Source organism: Cibotium barometz, chromosome 50 (assembly GCF_041138505.1).
Source record: "Cibotium barometz isolate CiBa-2024 chromosome 50, ASM4113850v1, whole genome shotgun sequence".
Lineage (NCBI taxonomy): Eukaryota > Viridiplantae > Streptophyta > Polypodiopsida > Cyatheales > Cibotiaceae > Cibotium > Cibotium barometz.
This window is the reverse complement of record NC_141095.1, coordinates 743,499-765,829: the sequence shown is the minus strand read 5'-3', so window position 1 is coordinate 765,829 and position 22,331 is coordinate 743,499. Positions and strand designations below refer to the sequence as shown.

Below are 22,331 nucleotides of genomic sequence, written 5' to 3'. Positions count from 1 at the left end.
AGACACAGAGACATTGCCTATGGGACTGCCCTCAGGCGCAGCAGATTTGGTTGCGGATGCTGCGCATTCTGGCCCCCCTTTCTCCAGAGGGTATGTATACGTGGGGTGCCGCTGCTTGGTCGACTTCGTCAGGGCCTGCTATGGGCTATGAGACGGAGCAGGATAGCCAGGCCATCAGATTCATTAGGGGCCAGCCTCACCTTGTTCCTTCACCGGACTTCTCGTCCGCCGGCTGGACACAAGAGAGGGATCTACGATGGGAGCTCCTCAGCAGCCGCACCATATGGTTCACCTGGAGGGCCCGGTGCTTCAGGGCCTTTGAGGGGAGACTGGAGCCACCAACAGAGACTGTTTAGGGGATTTGGCAGGAGTTGATCCACACCCTGCGAGGACAGTATGACCGCATCCAGGGCGATTCGGATGAGGCAATCTTGCGGCGCCAGGTCTTTCACACCACTTGGCGCTCTATACCCTACACGGGGGGTCCCCCCGTTGGCACTACAGGCCACCTGTTTGGCTTTTCCCCCCTCCTATTGTATGATATAGCCTCTCAGTTCTTTGTACTGATACTTGTACTTTTCAGCACCTAGGGAGAGTCTCCCTGGCTGCCTTGTTTTGTTCTCTGCTCTGTTTTCTTATGAGCAGAGAGGATCTTTTGTAGCCCTACGGGCGTTTTTTATATAACTAATGAAAGGATCTTTTCTCGGGAAAAAAAAAAAAACTTCCCACTGCGTAACTTTACCTTAAAACATGAACCCATTAAGACTAGCTCCGACAAACCAAGTTGCCAAATTTGGCATACTTCCTTTCAGAAGCTGCCAACCGTGAACGTCCGAACGTCCGAACTTTGCATGTTCTATTCCTTTATGCACACTTATGTGCATAGAAGAAAGGGCCAAGGATGGGACGCAGAATCACCTTGAATCAAGCTATGACAAAATCTTACCAGTAACTATTTCTTATTTCTTGAAAAAAGGCATGTTCATATGAATATAACTTTTCAAAACAGCTAATAAAAGTAGAACAAATACCAGCTTTTCTTCAGAGCTTGTGTGTACAAGCTTGCAGGTTCCTTGTTTGATCCTTTCCACCCTCCATTGTATAGATATCTGCTCCCCTACACATGGATTGTCACAGGGAAGAGGAAGCATTCCAACGGCAAGTAGTGGGTCTAGGATTGGCATTTGTAGAACCAGTGAGCTTCTGAACTCCAACACTATATCTTCCCGAGTGTCCGTAACAGCTCCATTGCTAAGACACTTGTTAGGGGAATGTGCACCCAATGTTCTATCCCCCATGATTCGATAGTGTATGATTAACGTACTTCCAGCATCTGATTGGCCTTGTAGCAGAGTGATTCCTGCAGTTCATGCCTTCAAACTTCAGTTGAGAACATGGAACCTACACATAGCGGTTGAACATATATAGGAACATTACCATCTTGTTTGTTGGCTGTCTCTAAGCAAGCTGTGAACAGCAATGCAGATTCTGAAGATGGAGCCATGACAAGTGGCAATATGCTGGAAGGATATGGCCTGCCGTTAGCACCCGCAATGTGTGCAAAACCAGGTTGCACCTCCAGCTGAGCATCTACTATTGTGATTGATGCATTTAACTGAGAAATAAGAGTCACCTGTATGGCCAGTAGATGATACAACACAAAATCTGAAATCAAGTAGCCATAGAGCCAGAGAGACAAAATATGAACAGCCAAGAAAATATAGTAGATATACATACAGTAGATGGACTTACCTTATTTTTCTTTAAATTCATCATGGAGATAGACTAGCCTTCAATACATTATTTGTGTTATGACCCTGTGTTTTCCTCTGGACAGTAAGCAGGTGGGCATGGGCAGGGGATGGACAGTGTGAACGCATCAACTTGGAATCGAGAAAAAACTCATGTGTGGCCAGCCAAAGTGTGAAGGGGACAAAAGGATTTTAAAGTTTATAAGGTTTTAAAACCTTTGATGATAAAATAATAATTTTTATTTGGAGGATGTGCTTTTGCTATTGCTTTTAGTTTTTGGAGAAAAGCAGGTTGAGGCACCTCCTTCTAAAGAGGGGTGGCGGAATTCGAAGAGGCGTGTGGTTGGTTCTCCTTGGACAGCTGGTCGCCAGAGAAGCACAAGCGATAGGTGTTGGCGCCGGCGCGAGAAGAGAGAAGTAGCATGGTAAAAAGCAAGGCGTTGGCCGGGGGTGCACGACAGTAGCCAGTCACGAGGGCTGAGAGGAGGCATCATGGGTGGGGGTGCACGGCAGCAGCCAGTCGCCAAAAAGCAAGTCAAAGCAGGCGTATCTCAGTTTTGGGAAGGCGGTGCAGGGGATGGGCACACAGCAGCGAACCAGCCGGGTGCTGGCGGACGTGGAGCAGGCCGCATGCTGGTGGCGGCTGACTGTGTGTGTGGAAGCAGCCAGGCGGGCGGTTTTCTGCAGCGTGAAACAGGCCGGCATCGTCATCATCACCTTCGCCCCCCCCTTTAGCATGTGCCTTCATCTACCTTGTGCTAGAGTTGCACCGGGCCTCGTGAGCTTGAGAGGCTGCTCGGCGTTCTCTGGATCTATGCTCTCGGGACTGTGACTGAGAAGGCGAGATGTGGCTAAGAGGCAGACTACAGAGTCCTGCAGCGTGAACCTTTATGGAGACAAAAATCTGTTCGTCTGGAGTGCTACAGTGTTTGGTTCAGAAAACACTTCATGGGAAGGCCACGATGGAAGCTGTCTTGAAAGCCCATTTCATCTCCTTACGAAGAGAGCAAGGGTGCTATGAAAAGTGTCTTGGCTAGCAAGTGGTAGGACTTGGGGTGTTGAAGTGTTTTGTGTGCGAGTGTTCGTTTCACCGCCCGTCAGATTTCTGAAGGCCAGTTTCATGGTTCCATCGCCAGGACATCGTCTACTTTCTTAAGGAGGTGAGCCCGTGGTTGTCACATCAAAAGCTTCAACCTGTGGAAAGTGAAAAGGAAGTGCAGGATTGTGTGTCTTTGCCAATATGAGGTAAAGAGCAAAAGCTAAAGATGAAGCTCAGGAGAAAAGACACCAAGGACAGGAAGTAGTTGGCCAAGAACAAGAAGCAGTTGAAGTGTTATGGTGCAAGAGATGGGTTGAAGGCTATGGCTTTCGACACTTTGTCACCAGTGGTATCTTCACGAAGACTTTATGAGATTCGGAAGGCAGCTTCTTTCTATGTTTAGCACTCGTGATCTACTATGCTTCATTAGGGACTTGTGCTTACCACTTGGATAGAGTGCAAGCAGGTTTTGGGTGCCTGAGGATGTATCAAATGAGGCTCAGATGGAAGTGGAGGAACTTGATGAGGTTCTTATTCCCGAGCAAGCACATAAGGAAAGAAAGGTACAAGGTAAAGTTTCCCGTCGCTATCTTGTGAAGTTCAAGAACTATTCACCGATGGATGCGAAGTGGATGGAGGAGGGTGACTTAGCAAATTCACCTTAGGTATTGCAGCTTTATCTTGATGCCATTAAGTTGGAGCCGACTCTTGTTACGGCTCATTCAGGTTCAGCAAAGCATGGGTCTGGAGCATTGCCTAATGCTCAAGAGGGGGGTAGCACCTCCGCTCCCTTGTTATACAGACAGGCTCAGTTTTCATCTAGGAGTCGCTTGGTAACATCTTTGTATTCACCCGAAGGTACTGAGGCTGACAGTACATCTGCTTATGGGACTTCTATGATATTGTGTACTAGTCACATGAGATGGAAAAGTTGGGTATGGTTCACAGTCGGCCGCACCTTGAACTATAACTGCAACTATGGATAACTCTTTCTACATCTATGGGTAACAGAGATGGTTTTTGCCTTTGGAACTAAGGTATGACTGAGGAAGATTGGGACATTGATCTTTGTCATATGGTTCTGGTTGTTCTTGACCACAGGATCGGTCAATTGGATATTGAGATGATGCTATTTGTGGAGTTGGTCTCCTTTGGAATGGCATGGTTTGGTTGAGCTCAAAGTCTCCAACAACCTGAGCTAACACTTCGAGACTCTATGAAGGGCATAAGTCTTGCGAGCAGTCCTAGAGTTGGTTTGGTTCATGGATATATGGATCGAACTCTATTTGTGCACGTATGTATACACTTTTTGAGGTATTATTGTATTCTGGTGCCATTGAATCCTGGTACCCTTGAGAATACATTGGGTAATACTCTGGATTGAGTGGTGTGATGCATGTATATTGATATGATACATTAAGTACTTTATTATGTTCATGGATGCATCACTGAGTGTGACTCCTGCGGGATAGCCATGAGACATACGTGGAACGTACTTCGTGGATGTATAGTTTAGATACATTGAGTGCTTTCATATGCTCATGTTGTAACATCAGTCATGGGTCCTGCAGGATATCCATGGCTGTAAGCATAGCAGCCAAGTACGGGACGGGACGTATAATACGGCAAAGTATAATACGCGTATTATACGTCTTTTTCGCGGGGCCAAAATAAAAAACGCCATTTTTTTTAAAATAAAAAACACTAGTTTAATTACATTTGGTCGAGACATGTCACATACATGTTTAAAGTTGAAACTTGAAGTGTTGAACTTTAAAAGACCAAAGAGTCAAGACTCAAGGATATTTAAGAGAGGGCGGCGTGTCATGGCCCTGTGAAAATGGAACAGCACAAGTGTGGGCATGGTGGTTGCTAAGTCAAAATATTGAATGATTCACATGTGGGGTGCCCGGACAAAGATAATGATGTGTGGACATCCCTAGGTGTGAAGGGGGGAACTAGAACATTAACATTCTAATGTTATATGTGTGGTTGCCCCTAGGCCTTAGTGGCCCCTAGGGAACTTTAATAACTATTAAAGTTGGGGCCCTAGGATTAATATGGGGAGGGGGCAACTCCACTTTTGGAGTGCATGCCTCTCTCTCTTCTCTCTCTCTCTTCTTTTTGGAAAGGCGTGTAGCATACGTGCTGGTTGCAAGCGTGGAGAGCAAGAGGGAACAAGTCGATTGCTGTTTTTGCTGATTCTTGCTGCTATTTACTATGCAGGCCTGCCCGTACAGTCCATGTGTGCATGTGTACGGCTGCTGCAGGACTGGCAGCTGTCTATTCTGCTGCAGGTTACACTGTTGGTGCACGCGGCGCTGATAGGCTGAGCAGGTACAGGCGGAACTGTGTGCTCTGACAGAGGCTGTACTGCAGGTACAACCGTACGGACAGCAGGTACATGAATCTGTACGACTGCTGCCAGGTGGCATTGCTGCAGGTACAGAACTGTACAGCAGGTACAGTCGGGTACAGCAGGAGCAGGCGCACCAGTACCCTCAGGCGACAGCAGAACTGTCCGTACAGTTCTGTACGGACAGATTCAGACACGTGTGCAAGGGCTGTACGGACTGGTACAGTGCAGCTTTTATGGTCTGAACAGTCAGGTACAACACTGAATTGGATGCAGAGAGGAAGGTACAGACAGGTACACCCACACGTGTGAAGCAAAGTTGTTGAAACAAGTGTGCAAGTACAGACTGGTACAACCACTTCCTCCGGTGCAGATCCACGAGCTGATTTTGGTAAGCTCTGAATTTGTTCATCTATCTCTCTTTCTATTGCCTTATGTCTGTTGCAGATTTGAGCTATCTGGCCCCTTGTGAGAGGAGGGGTATGGCAGATTGAAAAGGGTGGAGACAGAGATTGAACAGTGAATGTATGTTTGTGCTGAGATGTTGAATCATGTGCATGAGATATGCCAGATGTATGCTCATGGCTGCCCTGCTAAATGGTCTTGGCTGATCAGAGGGAGGCACATAGTGTTGCTATGAGACACAGATGTGTGTGTGTGAATCCTCTGTGCTAAGAGGTATTGTGGGCTGTCAGATTGGACATATAGGTGTATTCTCTTGGCTGATTTTGTTGTACTCAGCCTTTCATATTTTTGAAATTGAATAAAGAAATACCGCAAGGGGCGCCAAACTTTGGGGCCAACAGGTGTCGCTTTATTTTCAGATTTGGGACACTCTAGCTCCAATCTATTTTGTTTTCATATCTAGACTACAAGTGGACGGGTGACTGCTAGTCTACCGCACTTTGGTTTCTACCAGAGGCCGGTTTCAAGGTTCCATTGCTGGGGCCAATCATCAACTTTCTTAAGGGGGTGAGCTCGTGGTTGCCTCAAGGAAAGCCATTGCTGAAAAATTCAGCAACATGTCTGATACAGAAGATGAGTACTTCTATCATGAAGAGGTATGCATAACGGAATGTTTGGAAATATGGCTGGAATGTATGGCATGCCAGGTGTGGGAATGGGTAATGTTGACCCAATGATGGGCATGAATGTTGGGGGCAACAATCTTGCGAAGCCACTTCCATATGATAATCTAACGCCTATGGGTAAGGCGAAAGATTATAAGGAAGGGGGAGTTGCAGTGAAGTTTGATACATTCAGTGGAGCCAAAGATAAATTAAAAGCACTTACCTTTTTACAGCAGTTTGATGCTACTTTTTCTGGTGGGAATTACACAGAGTCCTCTAAGGTGAGGAAAGCTGCCACTTTTCTCAAGGGCAATGCTTTGCAGTGGTGGTCTACTCTTCTTTTGCAGGGCATAGCACCCACTACTTGGGTACAATTTAAACAGGTTTTCTCTTCCGTATGGCTCACATCTACATTTGAGGTGGATGTTATGACCGCATGGCACAAGTTGGATGCTTCAAAATGTGAAAATTTGGAAGATTATAACAAGAAGTTTTGGGAAGCTTTACTCCCAGTGACTTCTTACCGTGCAGTGCCTTTGTCTGAGCAGGTAGAGAAGTATTGTTGTGGGCTGCCCAAAGAGGTGCGTGATTATTGTATCAAGACTCGAGTAACGAACATGTCACAGATGATAGAGAATGCTATGACAGCTAATGCGTTACTCACTGGAGGATCATCTAGGTTTAAAGGAAGTAAGAACTCGAGCAAGAAAGCTGAAAAATCTAGGCATGCTTCTCGTGATGCTAAAGGGTCTTCAGAGACGAGATACAAGAAGTTGCCAATGCCCAAGAGAACTTCTGAGGAAAGACAGGCTTTGAGAGATGCTCGGAAGTGTTTTTTCTGTACAGAAGAGGGACATATGTCATTTAATTGTCCCAAGAGAAAGTCCCAAAAGGACTCTGACAATAAAGGAGAGCCCAAGTCAAAGAAACCAAAACCTTCTGCAAGGTTAGTTCCTGATCTTGTTGGGGAACAGCCAGGTGGTGAAGAGACAGAGTTGTGCAGGGCATGGGGCAAAGTGAGAGATCAGAATGCCTTGATATTCTTTGACACAGGTGCTAGAGCCAACTTCATTTCACCAGATTTGGCTGGCCGATTGGGGATTCGTGCAGAGGAGATGGGGCCGTTACATGAGGCTAACATGGCTTGTCCAAGGTATGCAGAACCCGTTACTCCTATCATTGGGAAGCTCCGGCTTCATTTGCAGGGTTATGTGGACAGTGAAGAGTTTTTCATCATGCCTCTGGATGGCTTTGTTGTTTTGTTGGGTATGCCATGGTGCCACAGAGTACATGCAGTGGTGGACACATACAATAGGAAAATCACTCTGACTCATAGAGGGAAAGAACATGTATTGGATGTGAAACTTAAAGAGGAATCTGTTCCTATTGTATCTACTTCGGCAATTTCATCAGTAATGAAAAAGCATCTTTCCGCGTACTTGATTTATGTAAAGGATGCACAAGATGATGAGTCTAAGTCTAATTTGTCTATGTTAGATAAGGACAGGACTGATTTCTTATGTGGGTTTCAAGATTGTTTTTCCGAGTCATTGCCAGGAGAACTTCCTCCTGAGAGGCCAAAAGATCATGCCATTGATCTAATTCCTGGTAGTACTCCACCGAATAGACCGCCGTACCGTGTTAGTGCAGCCCAACAGGAAGAGATTTTGAGTCAGGTGCAGGAGCTTTTGAATAAAGGGTTGATACAACCTAGCTCATCACCCTTTTGCTCACCTGTACTCCTAGTGCAAAAGAAGGATGGTTCTTGGTGCATGTGTATTGACTACAGGGCGCTGAACAAGAATACCATCAAGAATCGATTCCCCATACCGAGGATCGATGACATTTTGGACCGCTTACAGGGCTCCACAGTCTTTAGTCGTATTGACTTGAAAAGCGGGTATCATCAGATACGAATTAGACCCGAGGATGTGCATAAGACAGCGTTCCGAACCACGTTTGGGTTGAATGAGTTCTTGGTTATGCCCTTTGGTTTGACAAATACACCTGCCACATTTAACAGAATGATGGACAGGATTTTCAGGCCTCATAGAGCGTTTGTGGGCACATTCTTTGATGATATGATTGTGCATTCACAAACTGAGGAAGAGCATAGAAGGCATTTGGCCATTGTGTTTGCAGAACTCAGGAACCATAGGCTGGTTGTTAATGGCAAGAAGAGTGAGTTTTTCTTGCAAGAGATACATTTCTTGGAGCATATTGTGTCTAAGCATGGAGTCCGTATGGATCTAGCAAAGGTGGAAGCAATTCTTAATTGGCCAGATTTGAGGACCGTGCATGATGTACGCAGCTTTCTAGGATTGTGTTCCTATTACAGGCGGTACATACGGTATTTTGCTGAAATTGCTTCGCCTCTTCATGCCTTAACAAAGAAGGCAACTCCATTTAGATGGGCTGATTAGGAAATTACAGCATTCAAAAAGCTCAAAGAAAAGCTTACTTCGGATCCAGTATTGGTGCTACCGGACCTCCGAAAGGCTTTTATTGTCCAGTGTGATGCATGCGGAAGTAGCATTGGTGCAGTTCTCATGCAAGAGGGACATGTGATAGCCTATGAGAGTAGAATATTGCAAGATGCCGAGAAGCATTTATAGGTTTATGAGAAAGAGATGTAGGCTGTAATTCACGCTCTTTCTACATGGAAACACTACTTGCTTGGGGCTGATTTCACTGTGCAGACAGATCATCAGACCTTGTGTTATTTCCTCACACAGACTAAGCTTTCAGAGAAGCATATGCGTTGGGTAAACTTTTTGTCTATGTTTCACTTCCAGATTGTGCATGTGGAAGGCAAAAAGAATGTAGTGGCAGATGCTTTGTCACGCAAGCCACAGGTCTCTGCAATTTCACTTGCTTATCATCATGAGCTTGATGAAATGAAAGAGCAGTATGCCCATGATGAGGACTTTGAAAAGTTGTATGATCAGATGTCTGAGGGTCAGCGGCATGAGCATTACACTCTCAGAGATGGATTTTTATTGATGCATGGCAGACTGTGTGTTACCAGGCCATCGTGACTCAAGGTTATGATTGAAAGTCATGCTCCACCGTATGGAGGTCATCGGGGTATTGACGCCACGGTAAAAGCAGTGGAGACTTTCTTTTATTGGCCAACCTTGAGAGAGATGTTGATGCCTTTGTGAGGCAATGCATCATATGTCAGAAGGTAAAGTTTGACCGTCAAAAGACACCAGGGTTATTACAACCTTTACCTATTCCCGATAGACCTTGGGAGAGCATTGCCATGGATTTTATATTTGATCTTCCACGGACACAAACGGGCAATGATGGCATTTGGACTATTATATGCAAGTTCAGTAAGCAGGCCCATTTCATTCCCGTGCGAAAGACGATCAAAGTGCATCATATGGTGAAGTTGTTCATGGCGAACATCTTCAAGTATCATGGCTTGCCTACGTCTATCATTAGTGACCGTGATCCACGGATGACGAGTTTGTTCTGGAGAGGGTTGTTTGACAACATGGGTACAACTCTCAAGTTTTCATCGTCATTTCATCCACAAACAGATGGTCAGTCGGAAGAGGCTAACTCTACAGTGTTGGATCTTCTTAAGTGTTATGTGTCAGAGCACAAGCAACAATGGGAAAAATATCTTCCTTTGGTAGAGTTTGCATATAACAACACTGTTCATACCTCGACAGGCAAGGCGCCTTTTGAGATTGTGGAAGGAGGGAAGAAGGTACCACCCATTTTGCATACAAAGGATAAGATCTTTGAGGCTGATCAGTATGTGGAAAACATGGATGAAGCTTATCGGAGAGTTAAGTTGGCACTCCAGAAAACTCAGCAGAAGCAAAAGAAAGCCGCAGACCGTCACAGACGTGCTCTAGAGTTTGCATTGGGTGATTGGGTTCTTTTGCGCTTTGAAAAGGCTAGACTCAAGAAGATGAAGGGTAAAGAGCGCTTATTCCCTAAGTTGAGCATGCGTTATTATGGGCCTTTTCAGGTATTGGAAAAGATTGGTGAGGTAGCCTATCGCTTGAAGCTACCAAATCACTGGAGGATTCACAATGCTTTTCACGTGAGTCTCCTTAGACCTTTCCGTGGGGATGTGCCTGAGGATGTATCAGATGAGGCTCAGCCGGAAGTTGAGGAACTTGATGAGGTTCTGATTCCAAAGCAGATACTGGCACATAAGGAAAGAAAGGTACGAGGTAAAGTTTCCCGTCGCTATCTTGTGAAGTTCAAGAACTATTCACCGATGGATGCGAAGTGGATGGAGGAAGGTGACTTAACAGATTCACCTCAGGTTTTGCAGCTTTATCTCGATGCCTTTGAGTTAGAGCCGACTCTTGTTGTGGCTCATTCAGGTTCAGCAGAGCATGGGTCTGGAGTATTACCTGATGCTCAAGAGGGGGGTAGCACCTCCACTCCCTTGATACAGACAGGCTCAGATGACATCTAGAGGTCTGTTGGTGCAGTTTTTATCTCACCCGAAGGTACTGATGGCTGACAGTACATCTGTTTATGGGACTTCTATGATATATGTGTACTAGTCACATGGGATGTTGTGGTTATGTATGATTCACAGTGGTATACAACTTGGACTATTACTACGCCATTGGTTTGTAGTGAATGATGTTGATACATGTGCATGGCTTAGAGAGATTGGGACGCTAATCTTGCCATATTGTATATTTCACTTTGGATATTTTGCTGTATCACCAGAATGCAATCGAGGACGCTTGCCATTTCTCAAGAGGGGGGTATGTCATGGCCCTGTGAAAATGGAACAGCACAAGTGTGGGCATGGTGGTTGCTGAGTCAAAATATTGAATGATTCACATGTGGGGTGCTCGGACAGAGATAATGATGTGTGGACATCCCTAGGTGTGAAGGGGGGAACTAGAACATTAATATTCTAATGTTATATGTGTGGTTGCCCCTAGGCCTTAGTGGCCCCTAGGGAACTTTAATAACTATTAAAGTTGGGGCCCTAGGATTAATATGGGGAGGGGGCAACTCCACTTTTGGAGTGCATGCCTCTCTCTCTTCTCTCTCTCTCTTCTTTTTGGGAAGGCGTGTAGCATACGTGCTGGTTGCAAGCGTGGAGAGCAAGAGGGAACAAGTCGATTGCTATTTTTGCTGGTTCTTGCTGCTGTTTACTGTGCAGGCCTGTCCGTACAGTCCACTTGTGCATGTGTACGGCTGCTGGCGGCTGTCTATTCTGCTGCAGGTTACACTGTTGGTGCAGGCGACGCTGATAGGCTGAGTAGGTACAGGCGGAACTGTGGGCTCTGACAGAGGCTGTACTGCAGGTACAACCGTACGGACAACAGGTACAGGAATCTGTACGATTGCTGCTAGGTGGCAGTGCTGCAGGTACAGAACTGTACAGCAAGTACAGTCGGGTACAGCAAGAGCAAGCGCACTAGTACCCTCAGGCGACAGCAGAACTATCCGTACAGTTCTGTACGGACAGATTCAGACACGTGTGCAGAGGCTGTACGGACTGGTATAGTGCAGCTTTTATGGTCTGAACAGTCAGGTACAACACTGAAGTGGATGCAAAGAGGAAGGTACAGACAGGTACACCCACACGTGTGAAGCAAAGTTGTTGAAACAAGTGTGCAAGTACAGACTGGTACAACCACTTCCTCCGGTGCAGATCCACGAGCTGATTTTGGTAAGCTCTGAATTTGTTCATCTATCTCTCTTTCTATTGCCTTATGTCTGTTGCAGATTTGAGCTATCTGGCCCCTTGTGAGAGGAGGGGTATGGCAGATTGAAAAGGGTGGAGACAGAGATTGAACAGTGAATGTATGTTTGTGCTGAGATGTTGAATCATGTGCATGAGATATGCCAGATGTATGCTCATGGCTCCCCTGCTAAATGGTCTTGGCTGATCCGAGGGAGGCACAGAGTGTTGCTATGAGACACAGATCTGTGTGTGTGAATCCTCTGTGCTAAGAGGTATTGTGGGCTGTCAGATTGGACATACATGTGTATTCTCTTGGCTGATTTTGTTGTACTCAGCCTTTCATATTTTTGAAATTGAATAAAGAAATACTGCAAGGGGCGCCAAACTTTGGGGCCAACAGTTGTCGCTTTATTTTCAGATTTGGGGCACTCTAGCTCCAATCTATTTTGTTTTCATATCTAGACTACAAGTGGACGGGTGACTGCTAGTCTACCGCACTTTGGTTTCTACCAGAGGCCGGTTTCACGGCGTTTGGTGTCCGACCACCCATCACACATAATAGTACACCCATACCTTGCCCATGCCGCCCGTATTGGTGCTAGCTCCTTCTCAATGTCCATGACCTCTGCCTTCAATTCTTTGGTGCGAAGAATCTCATATGATGGAGGTTTGAATGGGGGCCCCGCATCCGCCACCGCACTAAGCATGTGTAGAAAAGCCGGCTTGCGAGCATGGTCAAAGGGCACATTGCACTCGAAGAAGTATTCCCGAACTCTTCGTCTTGCATTCTCATGGCACATTTGGAGGTGGAGGGCTTGTGGTGAAAGATGGATGTGCACCACCGCTATGTGGATGAGAAGAGGCTGGAGCTCGAGAAGAACCGGCAACTGATGATGCAGGAACATCCCGTTGTGGTGAAGTCTGGGAGGAATCTTTGATGGAAGGTGCCGTACCTTGAACCTGAACTCGGGCTCTCTTTCTGGCACGAACAACACTTGGATCTTCACCCAATTTCTGAATGACATCGTCGGGAATGTCGTCGGGACACACATCAATTCCCTGGCTAGTAATGTGGAGAAGGTGAGCTCTAACACGCGGTGCACTGCCGGTGTAGACAATGTTGCAATGCTTGCACCGCCAATTTTTGTCAGCCTTGTTCTCGATCACTTCATCCCATACCGCTAATTTCTTTCTCCCCATGTTGCGTCTCACACGAGTGCCGCCGCCCGCGTAGCCTGTAGGTAGTAATAAGTATGCGTGTGTGAGTGTGTGTGTAGATAGTATGTAATATGTATTGATCTTCAATCAAGAGAGAGAGAGAGAGAGAGAGAGAGAGAGAGAGAGAGAGAGAGTATGTAAGAGTCAAGACTCAAGACAGAGAGAATCTTCAATCGAGAGAGAGAGAGAGAGAGAGAGAGAGAGAGAGAGAGTGTACTATAATCCGAGGCATCTCTGATCCTGGTATCTCATGACTCTAGAAAGTGGTCCGAAACCCTCTCTAAACAGGCAGTGAAAACGGCCTCGTATCTCATAATATACTGGACAGTGACATATGTAATGTAACTCTGTCTCTGGCTCCATCTGGCATAGCTGACAAATCCTGGCCTCAGCTGGTACTCCTCTGAATCTGCCAGTCTCAATCTCTAGCTGGTGTGAGGATGTGCGCATCTGATCAATAACACACCGTACCCCATGAGAAAGATGAGTATCCATGTACCTGGGTCTAATCACAAACCCATCCTGCGTGAGCTGGAGAAGATAATCTCTATAGAAAGCCATCTTCGTACCAAGCTCCTGTGTCGGCTGTATCCATGTTCTCCTAGTGTCCAGCTGAATCAAGTCCTGCCTGATAAGTCTGGTAATTTCTGCCCATGTGAGAGAGAGGGAGGGTGCATCCAGGGAGTACTGAAATGGAGGTAGCCTTTCCATACTAAAGCCATGCAACTGGAACCAAGCTGTCATCTGTGCATACCAACATGATCCGTCTCCCTGTGATGCCAACTGTCGTGAAAACTCCAGGGCTAAGCGAGCATATCTGTCTCTAGGGAGAGCCCAAGTGCTATGTATAAAGGAGACTGATCGAGTGAGTGCCTCTACCACCAATGGGGGGGCAGCCATCTCTGCACGGATAATATCATGTGGTACGGAGGCCTTGGCCCTAATCATCCGGGAAATCATAGCAACCGAGGGCCTCTCCATATGTCTCCATCCATAAGTGCTACCAGCTCGGCTGTGGTGATCCACTGAGGGTCCCCATATCTCCACTCCATACAACATGGCTGAAGTGACCAAAGTGTCAAAGAGCCAGAGCTTTGTTCGAGGTTCCTGAAACTGAACCTGCGAACACATCCTCTCTAGTCTCCCCAATGCTGCATAAGCTCTGGTCAATCTGGTCTCCGCTGCTCTCCTCAAGGAAAATAGTGGGCCACTGAAAACCACACCAAGGTAAGTATATGCATCTGTATACTCCACTGTCTCCTGACCATATGTAAAGGTGGGTACTGACCTCCTAACCCACTGTGCTGTGGTGTTAAACACCATCACCTTGGTTTTACCAAGGTTAACAGACAATCCACTGTCCTGTGCAAATGTGTGCAATGCATCCAAATGACGCTGCATCCCCTCAAGAGAATCTGAGATCAGCACAATATCATCAGCATACAATAACAGCGGAATCCATGTCCCTGCTAGCTGTGCTCCTCTGTCACCCTCCCGCTCTACATAGTCTGAAACCTCATCCACGTACATCCCAAATAAGGTGGGAGAAAGGGGGCAGCCCTGTTTCACTCCAATAGTGGAGTGAACCATCTCATATATACCCTGAGTAGTACGTACCTGTCCCACAACTGTCCTGTATAAAGCCATGATTCCCCAAATCAGCTCTGTGGGCACTCCCATCTCCTGTAGTCTGCGCATCAGTCTGGCTCTCGGTACTGTGTCAAAAGCTTTGCGGAAATCCACAAAGCAACAATAAATCCTCCTGCCATATAATCTGCCCTCCTGAATAATAGCTCTGAGTGTCAAGATATGGTCAAGAGTGGAGAAACCTCTCCTGAACCCTGCCTGCCCTGATGCACGTATGCCCTCTCTCTTTGCCCATCTACTCAACTCCTGCTCAAGAATAGATGCATATAATCTAGCCAATGTGTGACCAATCATGATGGTACGATAATTCCCAAGAAGCATGGGATCCCCTGACTTGAAGATAGGCACAATCGTGGACATATTCCAAGTCTCAGGAAAACCCTCACACATGGCTCGGTTAAACATCATAGCAATAAGCTCTGCAAGCATATCTCTGGCATGAATAAAGTGCTCTGCTACCAAACCATCATGATCATATGCTCTCCCAGTCCTCATGACCATCCCGCCCAGACCAAAGAAAGTTCCTGATCAGCCTCTGTAGCTGGCTGATGCAAGAGCTCGAGAAGATCCAGCAAGACGTAATGTACCACATGGTCGCTAAAAGCACCTGATTTGCTACCACCACCCTCCCAGCCAAGGATAGCCGAGCTGTACTCCAATACAAAAGCTTCTTCCGACTGTTCAGAAGAAGCGGGGCAATCTGCTGCTCAGGTGACAAATCTAGTCCAATCTGGCATCCCAAATATCGCACTACTGTGCCAGGAGGAATCCATCTAAAACCCGGGTCTGGGCTCCATGCCGGAGTGGGAGTGCTACTGATCCAAAAGGCCACTTTCTTGCACCAATTGATCAATGCTCTCGAAGCTGCACTAAAAACCTGGAGCGACTGCTCTGCCCAATGAAGATTGGCCTCCTGGCCATGCAAAAAATAAGCCCGTGTCATCAGCAAACTCAGCATCGAGCAGGTCCTCCCCCCGGACTCGGAGCTGGAGTCCTCTCAAACCAACCTCCTCTGCCGTTAGATACATGCTCATAGCCTCAGCAAAGAAGAGAAAAAGAAACAGGGCCAGAGGACACCCCTGACGGACTGATCTGGTCAGCTCAAAACTCGGCCCCTGCAATCAGCACCACCTGGCTACGAGCTGTGGAATACAGACCCGCCACCCCTCGAATCCAACCTGGCTCAAAGCCCAGGCGAAGCATAGTGGCCTCTAAGAAACCCCAATCGACTCTATCGTATGCCTTCTCAAAATCGAGAAGCATCACGACCAAGTCCTCACCAAGAAATCTAGCTCGGGCCGTCGCCTCCCAGAAGGTGAAAATGTTGTCAAGGATACTACGCTCCTCGACGAATCCTGTCTGGGTAGCATGAATCAACTCCCCCAGGAAGGGCTGGATCCTCAAACTCAAGGCCTTTGCTAAGACCTTGTAGACAGTATTGAGGATCGTAATAGGTCTCCAATGCCGAATATCATCTGATACTCCCTCCCCCTCGGGGATAAGAAAGATCAAGCCCTCTGAAAAGCTCTGTGGCATCGCCCTAGTGTCCAAAACATACTGAAAGCCCCTGCGGAAGCCTGGCCCCAAAAGGTCCCAATAGCGCACAAAAAAAGGCAGGCGTCAATCCGTCCTCCCCTGGGCAACTATGGCGCGGAAGGACCCTCAAGGCCTCAGCAAGCTCAACCTCTGAAAGAGGCTCACCCAGAACTGTACGCATACGATCTGTGACCCTCCTCTGCACATGGGCCCACACACTCTGTCTGCAAGCATCCCGAGCCTCAGTGGCTGGCTCCGCTGAAAGCAAGTCTCTATAGAACCCAGTGGCAATGGCTCTCATCTCCTCGGGCTCAGTAGCTACCGATCCATCCGGCCTCCCAAGCTGGCGGACTTCTGCTCGAGCATGGCGGGGTCCAGTAATCTCAAAAAACTCCCCAGTCACTCTATCACCAAGCTGCGTCCACCACTGAGAGGCCTGGCGACGATAGTAAAACTCATGTCTCTGCTCCTCTGCCTCTCTAACCTCCTGGCATGCCAGCCGATGCTCCCGCTCGCGAGTCTCTCCCAGCCGTGTCAAGGCTGCAACGTGCAAAAAAGAGCTAAGCTCGATGAGTCCCTGGGCACACTGGCCTGCTCCATCCTGGTCGGAGCTCTGACTATCATGCCATATCCTCTCAATGTCCTCAGCGAGACTAGGATATGTAAGAACCCTCTCTGGGATCCTCAACTGCAAGCTGGTCTCCCGTGTCCTCTCCTCAAGTGTCAAAATAACTCGCGCATGGTCTGAAAAAGAGGTGCCAACGAGAATGCCAACGGAGCCCCCTCGCTCCCCTAACCTGTCGCCCACATAGAAGCGATCAATCCGTGATAGATTAGTCCCTCCCTGCCGGCGATCCGAACGAGAGAAACTAAGACTGTCCTGAGAGCAGGAGAAGGCCCCATGCTGCCATGCATCAGTGATCCTCAGTGACATGCAAAATCGCTCCCAAGCTGCAAGCTCCGTGCCGTGCACAGTAACATGACTGCCTCCCACCCTATCGGCCAGGTCCTCAAGCATGTTGAAGTCTCCCCCGACACACCAATGTGCGGCCTCTGGCAATGCATCCGTAACCTTAGTCCAGAACTCTGCTCTGGCACTAGCATGGTTGGGCGCATAGACATTGAGCATGCCAAAGAGCTCATCATGCGTCCTCAGAATGACATACTGTGCTCTACCAGGCACAATGATCCCGCGATCCACAATGGCCTGCTGCCATACATCCGCAATGACCAGCATACTCCTCCCTGCCCACCCAAAGGGCCAAACCCTGCAGACCAAAAGGTGTCCCATCTACCAGGCATCACCGAACCATATCTCCAGATCCTGCTCTCACCCAAGTGGTGCTCCTGCATCATCAAAATATCAATACTGCCCCCAACCAGGCATCTCTGAAGCTCCTGCCTCAAGCAACCACGATAACGTATATAATGTGCTCCGCCAAGGCCCTGTACATTCCATGAGATGATCCTCATGGATGACCTGCTCAGGTGGATGCTGTCTCAGCCGTACGGCGGGCCTTTGCTAGCGGCTTGGATGGAGAATAGTCCCCATCCGAGCGGCTACAAATCTGCCCACCCGGTGTGCTGCAAGAATCACGGATCAGGCGCCAGTGGCTGTGTCCCATGGCGACTGCCTCCTGCTCAGACAGAGCAACCTCGTGTATGCATACATATCCAGGGTCGCGTGCTAAGTCTGCCACTATGCGAACGACCAAATGCCGAATCCCTGAGGCATCCACACTCCCGGGATCCAAGAAAAAATGAGCCAACTCCCATAGTCGGCCTATCACATCTGTCACCTCCAGATCGCTCACATGGTGAGAAAACTCAACTGCCTGAGTCTTCAAAGTGCTAAGAGCGAGCTCCAGAGTCCACTCCCGGTCGCATGGGCCACAAAGAGGGAATGAGAAGGCCATTGCTGAATCAAGTGCCTCCTCCCCGCGGGCCGGAGGTATCACTACATGCACTCTGATGGGTGCTGGCTCATGGGGGCCCTCTGCTCCAAAAAGCCGTGTGAAGGAGTAATCAAAAGCCTCCGAGCGCTATCTAGTGCCGAGACGACTTAGCCGACTACGGATAGATGATATCCGTGAAGCCCGAATCGGCATGGTAAGTCTCCTCTGCGGTGCTCGAGCAAGGTCGGTGCTCAGAGCCCTCCGGACTGCAGGTAAACGCCAGGGGACTGCCAGGGCCTCCCGGGGAGCTCAGGCGGGCGGGGGGGGAGGAGGGGGTGGAGAAGGAGCCGCTGCTGAAACCGGAGCGGGGACAGGAGGAGGCAAAGGTGGAAGCGAGGCGGGAGGGGGGGACGGGGGAGGGGGGGTGGGGGCTAAGGAGGGGGTGCTGGCATCTCCTGGTCCTCAGTCGGCGCAGGGGTCTCCTCTTGGAGGAGAGCAAAGCTGTTCCTCACGGGAACCCAGTGATGCTGAGACTGTGGCTGCTGCTGCATCGGTCTCTGGGCGTGCTGCTGTGGCTGTCTCCCTCCACGGCGCCCCTGTCCAGGCTGCCAATCCGAGGTCTCTATGGGCTGAGCAGGTGTCCCGGAGGCTGCCTGCCGAGCCGCATCTGTGGGCGGGCCATTAGGGGCCTGCTGCTGCGGTGAAGGTCGGAGTCTCCTGCGAGGGCAGGTCTTGGCCAGGTGGCTGACTTGCCTGCAAATAAAGCACTGGTTCGGGAGCCCCGAGAACTCCACTCTCTGATCAATCCATCCCCCCCCTATCCTAGGTAGCTGAATGACCTTCGGAAGGGAGGAGATGTCAGGAACCAAAACTCTGACCGAAGGTAGCCCAGCTGCTCTAGCCACCACTGAAGCTGCTGTGGGGCCAGTCTCGAGCACCGAGCCCACCAATGCTCCTAGCCTCGAAAGGAGCGGAAGGTACTCGCGGCGAAGTCCAGGAAAGCAAACTGTAACATGGAAAAGGCGCTCCCCTTGCTCGGCCCCGCTGCTGGGTCAAAGCCATGCTGCCAAGGTCTGAAGAATGCCCGAGCGCCCCTGATGTCAAGGGGACTCATGGCAAGGACCTGGGCCACGCTCTGGGCTGTCTCGAACTCGATCTGGTAGTGTCCACGGCCCAGTAGCTGAACGTCCAGGATCTTGCCCACATCTGCAAGCAGGTGGGCCTGGAGAAGATCCCGGATCTCCCCTCTGCTGGGGCGAGTGCCGACTATACGGCAGATGGTGGAATGTGCCTGGAGGCGTTCCACCTCTGCGACGAGGCTCGCTTCCTCTTCTGGCGAAAGAGAAAGCCTGATGGGGGTATCCTCAGGGGCGGGTGAGGGGGCTGCGGAAGAGTCCCTCTGAGGTGGGGCAGGAGGAGCCTCCATTAGAGTCCGAAGCTATGGCGAAGGCGGAGCGAATGCGGAGAGACCTCCAAGAACCGAGCTGCACACGAAGGGCGCAGGGAGAAGGCGGAAGGTTAAAAAAAAAAAGAAAAAACCCCCAGGGGGCGGAAAAAACCAGAAAGACGGGGAGGGAGGGGTAAGGCGGCGAAGAAAAAACCCGGGGGGGGGGGGGGGGAGCAGATCGAAAGGAGGGGCGGTAGGAATGAGAGGGTTGGCGAAGGAGGGGACGGGGCGCTGAAGAGGGGACGGGGGGCGTGAAGGCAAGGAGATGGGGGCGGGCGCTTCAGCGAAAGAGGGCCAGGCGGAGAGGAGGCGCATAAGCGAGGGCAGGCAGGAGGGAGAGGGCGCGTGGGAGGGAAGGGGGGAAGGGCGTGCAGGCAGCGCGAGCAGGGGGGGGGGAGCAGGAGCTTAAGCGAGCGTCTCTAGGAGAGTTTTAAGTTCAACATCTCTTGTTAGCCTCGAGACGAGACATCATACTACTTACAGAGACACACTAGAGCCCAGAGAAGGGGCTACCCAAAGTAGAGGGTTATCAGTGGGAGTCTACACACAAGGGGACCACACAACAGAGCACATCGAGAGGATCTGGAGGTATAGCGGTACTCTTCAGGCGAGAGCTACATGAGCGCCTACGGGTGGTAGCACGTGACCAGGAGGCTAGATACATGTGGATCAGACTGCAGCTCTCGACAGAGAGGGTGTTATACATTGCTCTATGCTACTTCTCTCCTAGAGGATCGAGATATGCCATGACAGCAGAGGAGGAGAGTAGAGAGGAGAAGGACACAGAGCCATTGGGAGAGTCACCATATGCAGCCCTTTCAGATGAGATCATACACTACTACACAGAGCCGACAATGCGACATTTATGATTTCGAGCACCCCGAGGTGATGCACACACTAGAGGTGGAGGACACGGGAGCTTGCAGGGTGTCAGAGGACATGGGGCTGGATAACACGAGATATGGTCATCACCTACTTGAGTTGGGAGCCCGACACCATCTCGTTATTTATAACGGGATGAGACAGTGGCAGGATTCAGGAGCACTAACATGCTTTCCACGATCAGGGGGGTAGCACAGTGGACTACATCATGGGGTCCATGGAGACCACACAGGCAGTGACATCTTTCACCATCCCCCCTGTCCTATCGGTGCGGATCACACGTACCTCTTGCTATCACTGGCGACCACACAGGCAGTGACATCTTTCACCATCCCCCCTGTCCTATCGGTGCGGATCACACGTACCTCTTGCTATCACTGGCGAGCTCCACACCAACACCCATAGAGCCCACACAAGCATCGCATACCACTTTCTACTTCACCCATGACATGGCAGACATATATGAGCATCATGTATATCACAGGCTACTCCAGATGGATCCCCTATCACCCCTAGACACACTCACCACTCAAATGTCATCTCTACTACATACGACCGCCACCCGCAGCTTCCCCCATCATACACACATTGCACACACAGATACATCTGGGAGCATGCCCTAGAATCGGTGGTATGATGATGAGTGCAAAAAGCTATACAAACACCTCCGTGCCTAGAGAGCACTGCGGACCATTACACAGAGACAGGCGAGCCGATAGATACGGACCCTCACACGCCGTAAGAGGTGTGCATATGAGGAGGCACAGTACCAGGATATGTACCACCTTCTCATGAGCAGAGATACAGCCACTACATGGCGCAGGATGAGAGAGCCTCGCCCTCGTACCCTGATTGAGGATCCACACACATGGCACACATATGCAAAGAGCCTCTACCATATCCCTCAGCAACCGCCCATACCATAGTCACAGGAGCCCCGCCCTACCACCACCTCTACTTTCTTTACCGCCTCGATGGTAGAGAGAGCTATCCGCCGGTTACAGCATGGGAGATCGACTGACCACACAGGTATACAGAGTGAGCATCTTATTTATGCAGCTGACACACTGGCACCCTTTGTTGCTCACCTCTTTAATAGGGCACTAGTGGAGGGCCTACCAGCTGAGTGGACTATGCACACCATCGTGCCTCTCCACAAAGCGGGAGACATGCTAGATCCCAGCAACTACAGGACTATCATGATTGGTCATACATTGGCCAAACTTTATGGCGCAGTGCTCGAGGCAGAGTTGAGCTCATATGCAGAGAAGGAGGGACTGCGAGCACCAGGGCAGGCTGGATTCCGACGAGCTTTCTCCACTATTGACCATATATTCACTCTGAGATGTCTGATTGATCAGGCTAGGGCGCGAGAGAGGAGATTATATTGCTGCTTTGTGGATTTCCGCAAAGCATTTTACACGGTGCCACTGGAGAGACTCTTCCAGCACCTTCAGTCAGTGGGGATCCCATCAGAGATGGTCTGGGGCATCTATGCTTTATATGAGCAGGTCCTCGAACGCATACGATGCCCCGGGGGGCAATCTGATGTTATTGCTAGCACCATAGGTGTGAAGCAAGGATGCCCACTCTCTCCTACACTATTTGGGCTATACATTGATGAGGTGGCTGACTTCATTGTTCACGGTGGTGGGGACGGGGTAGACATCTCAAGTACCACAGTCCACATTATGCTATATGCAGATGATATTATTTTGGTCTCTGAGTCGCAGATAGGACTACAACATCATCTCCATGCACTCGATGACTTCTGCACACAGACGACAGGACTTACAATGAACCTTGG

At 49.3% G+C, this 22,331-nt stretch overlaps 1 protein-coding gene and 1 pseudogene across 6 annotated transcripts in view; one reads left to right on the top strand and one right to left on the bottom strand.

The window, feature by feature from the left end:
* The window catches only part of CLUB (TRAPP II complex TRAPPC10/CLUB), a 100,167-nt gene that overhangs the window by 7,135 nt on the left and 70,701 nt on the right, over positions 1 to 22,331 (bottom strand). For 4 of the 6 annotated variants that reach the window (XM_086786761.1, XM_086786763.1, XM_086786762.1 and 1 more), the window contains exons 17-18: positions 1,438 to 1,633; positions 1,032 to 1,360 (exon numbers count right to left, since the gene is read on the bottom strand). The exons of the other annotated variants lie outside the window; for them this stretch is intronic. In XM_086786761.1, the coding sequence (XP_086642887.1) occupies positions 1,032 to 1,360; positions 1,438 to 1,633 (525 nt within the window). The remainder of the gene's footprint in view (positions 1 to 1,031; positions 1,361 to 1,437; positions 1,634 to 22,331) is intronic. 6 annotated transcript variants of the gene reach the window in all.
* Positions 20,873 to 22,261, top strand: LOC147609699 (uncharacterized; annotated as a pseudogene).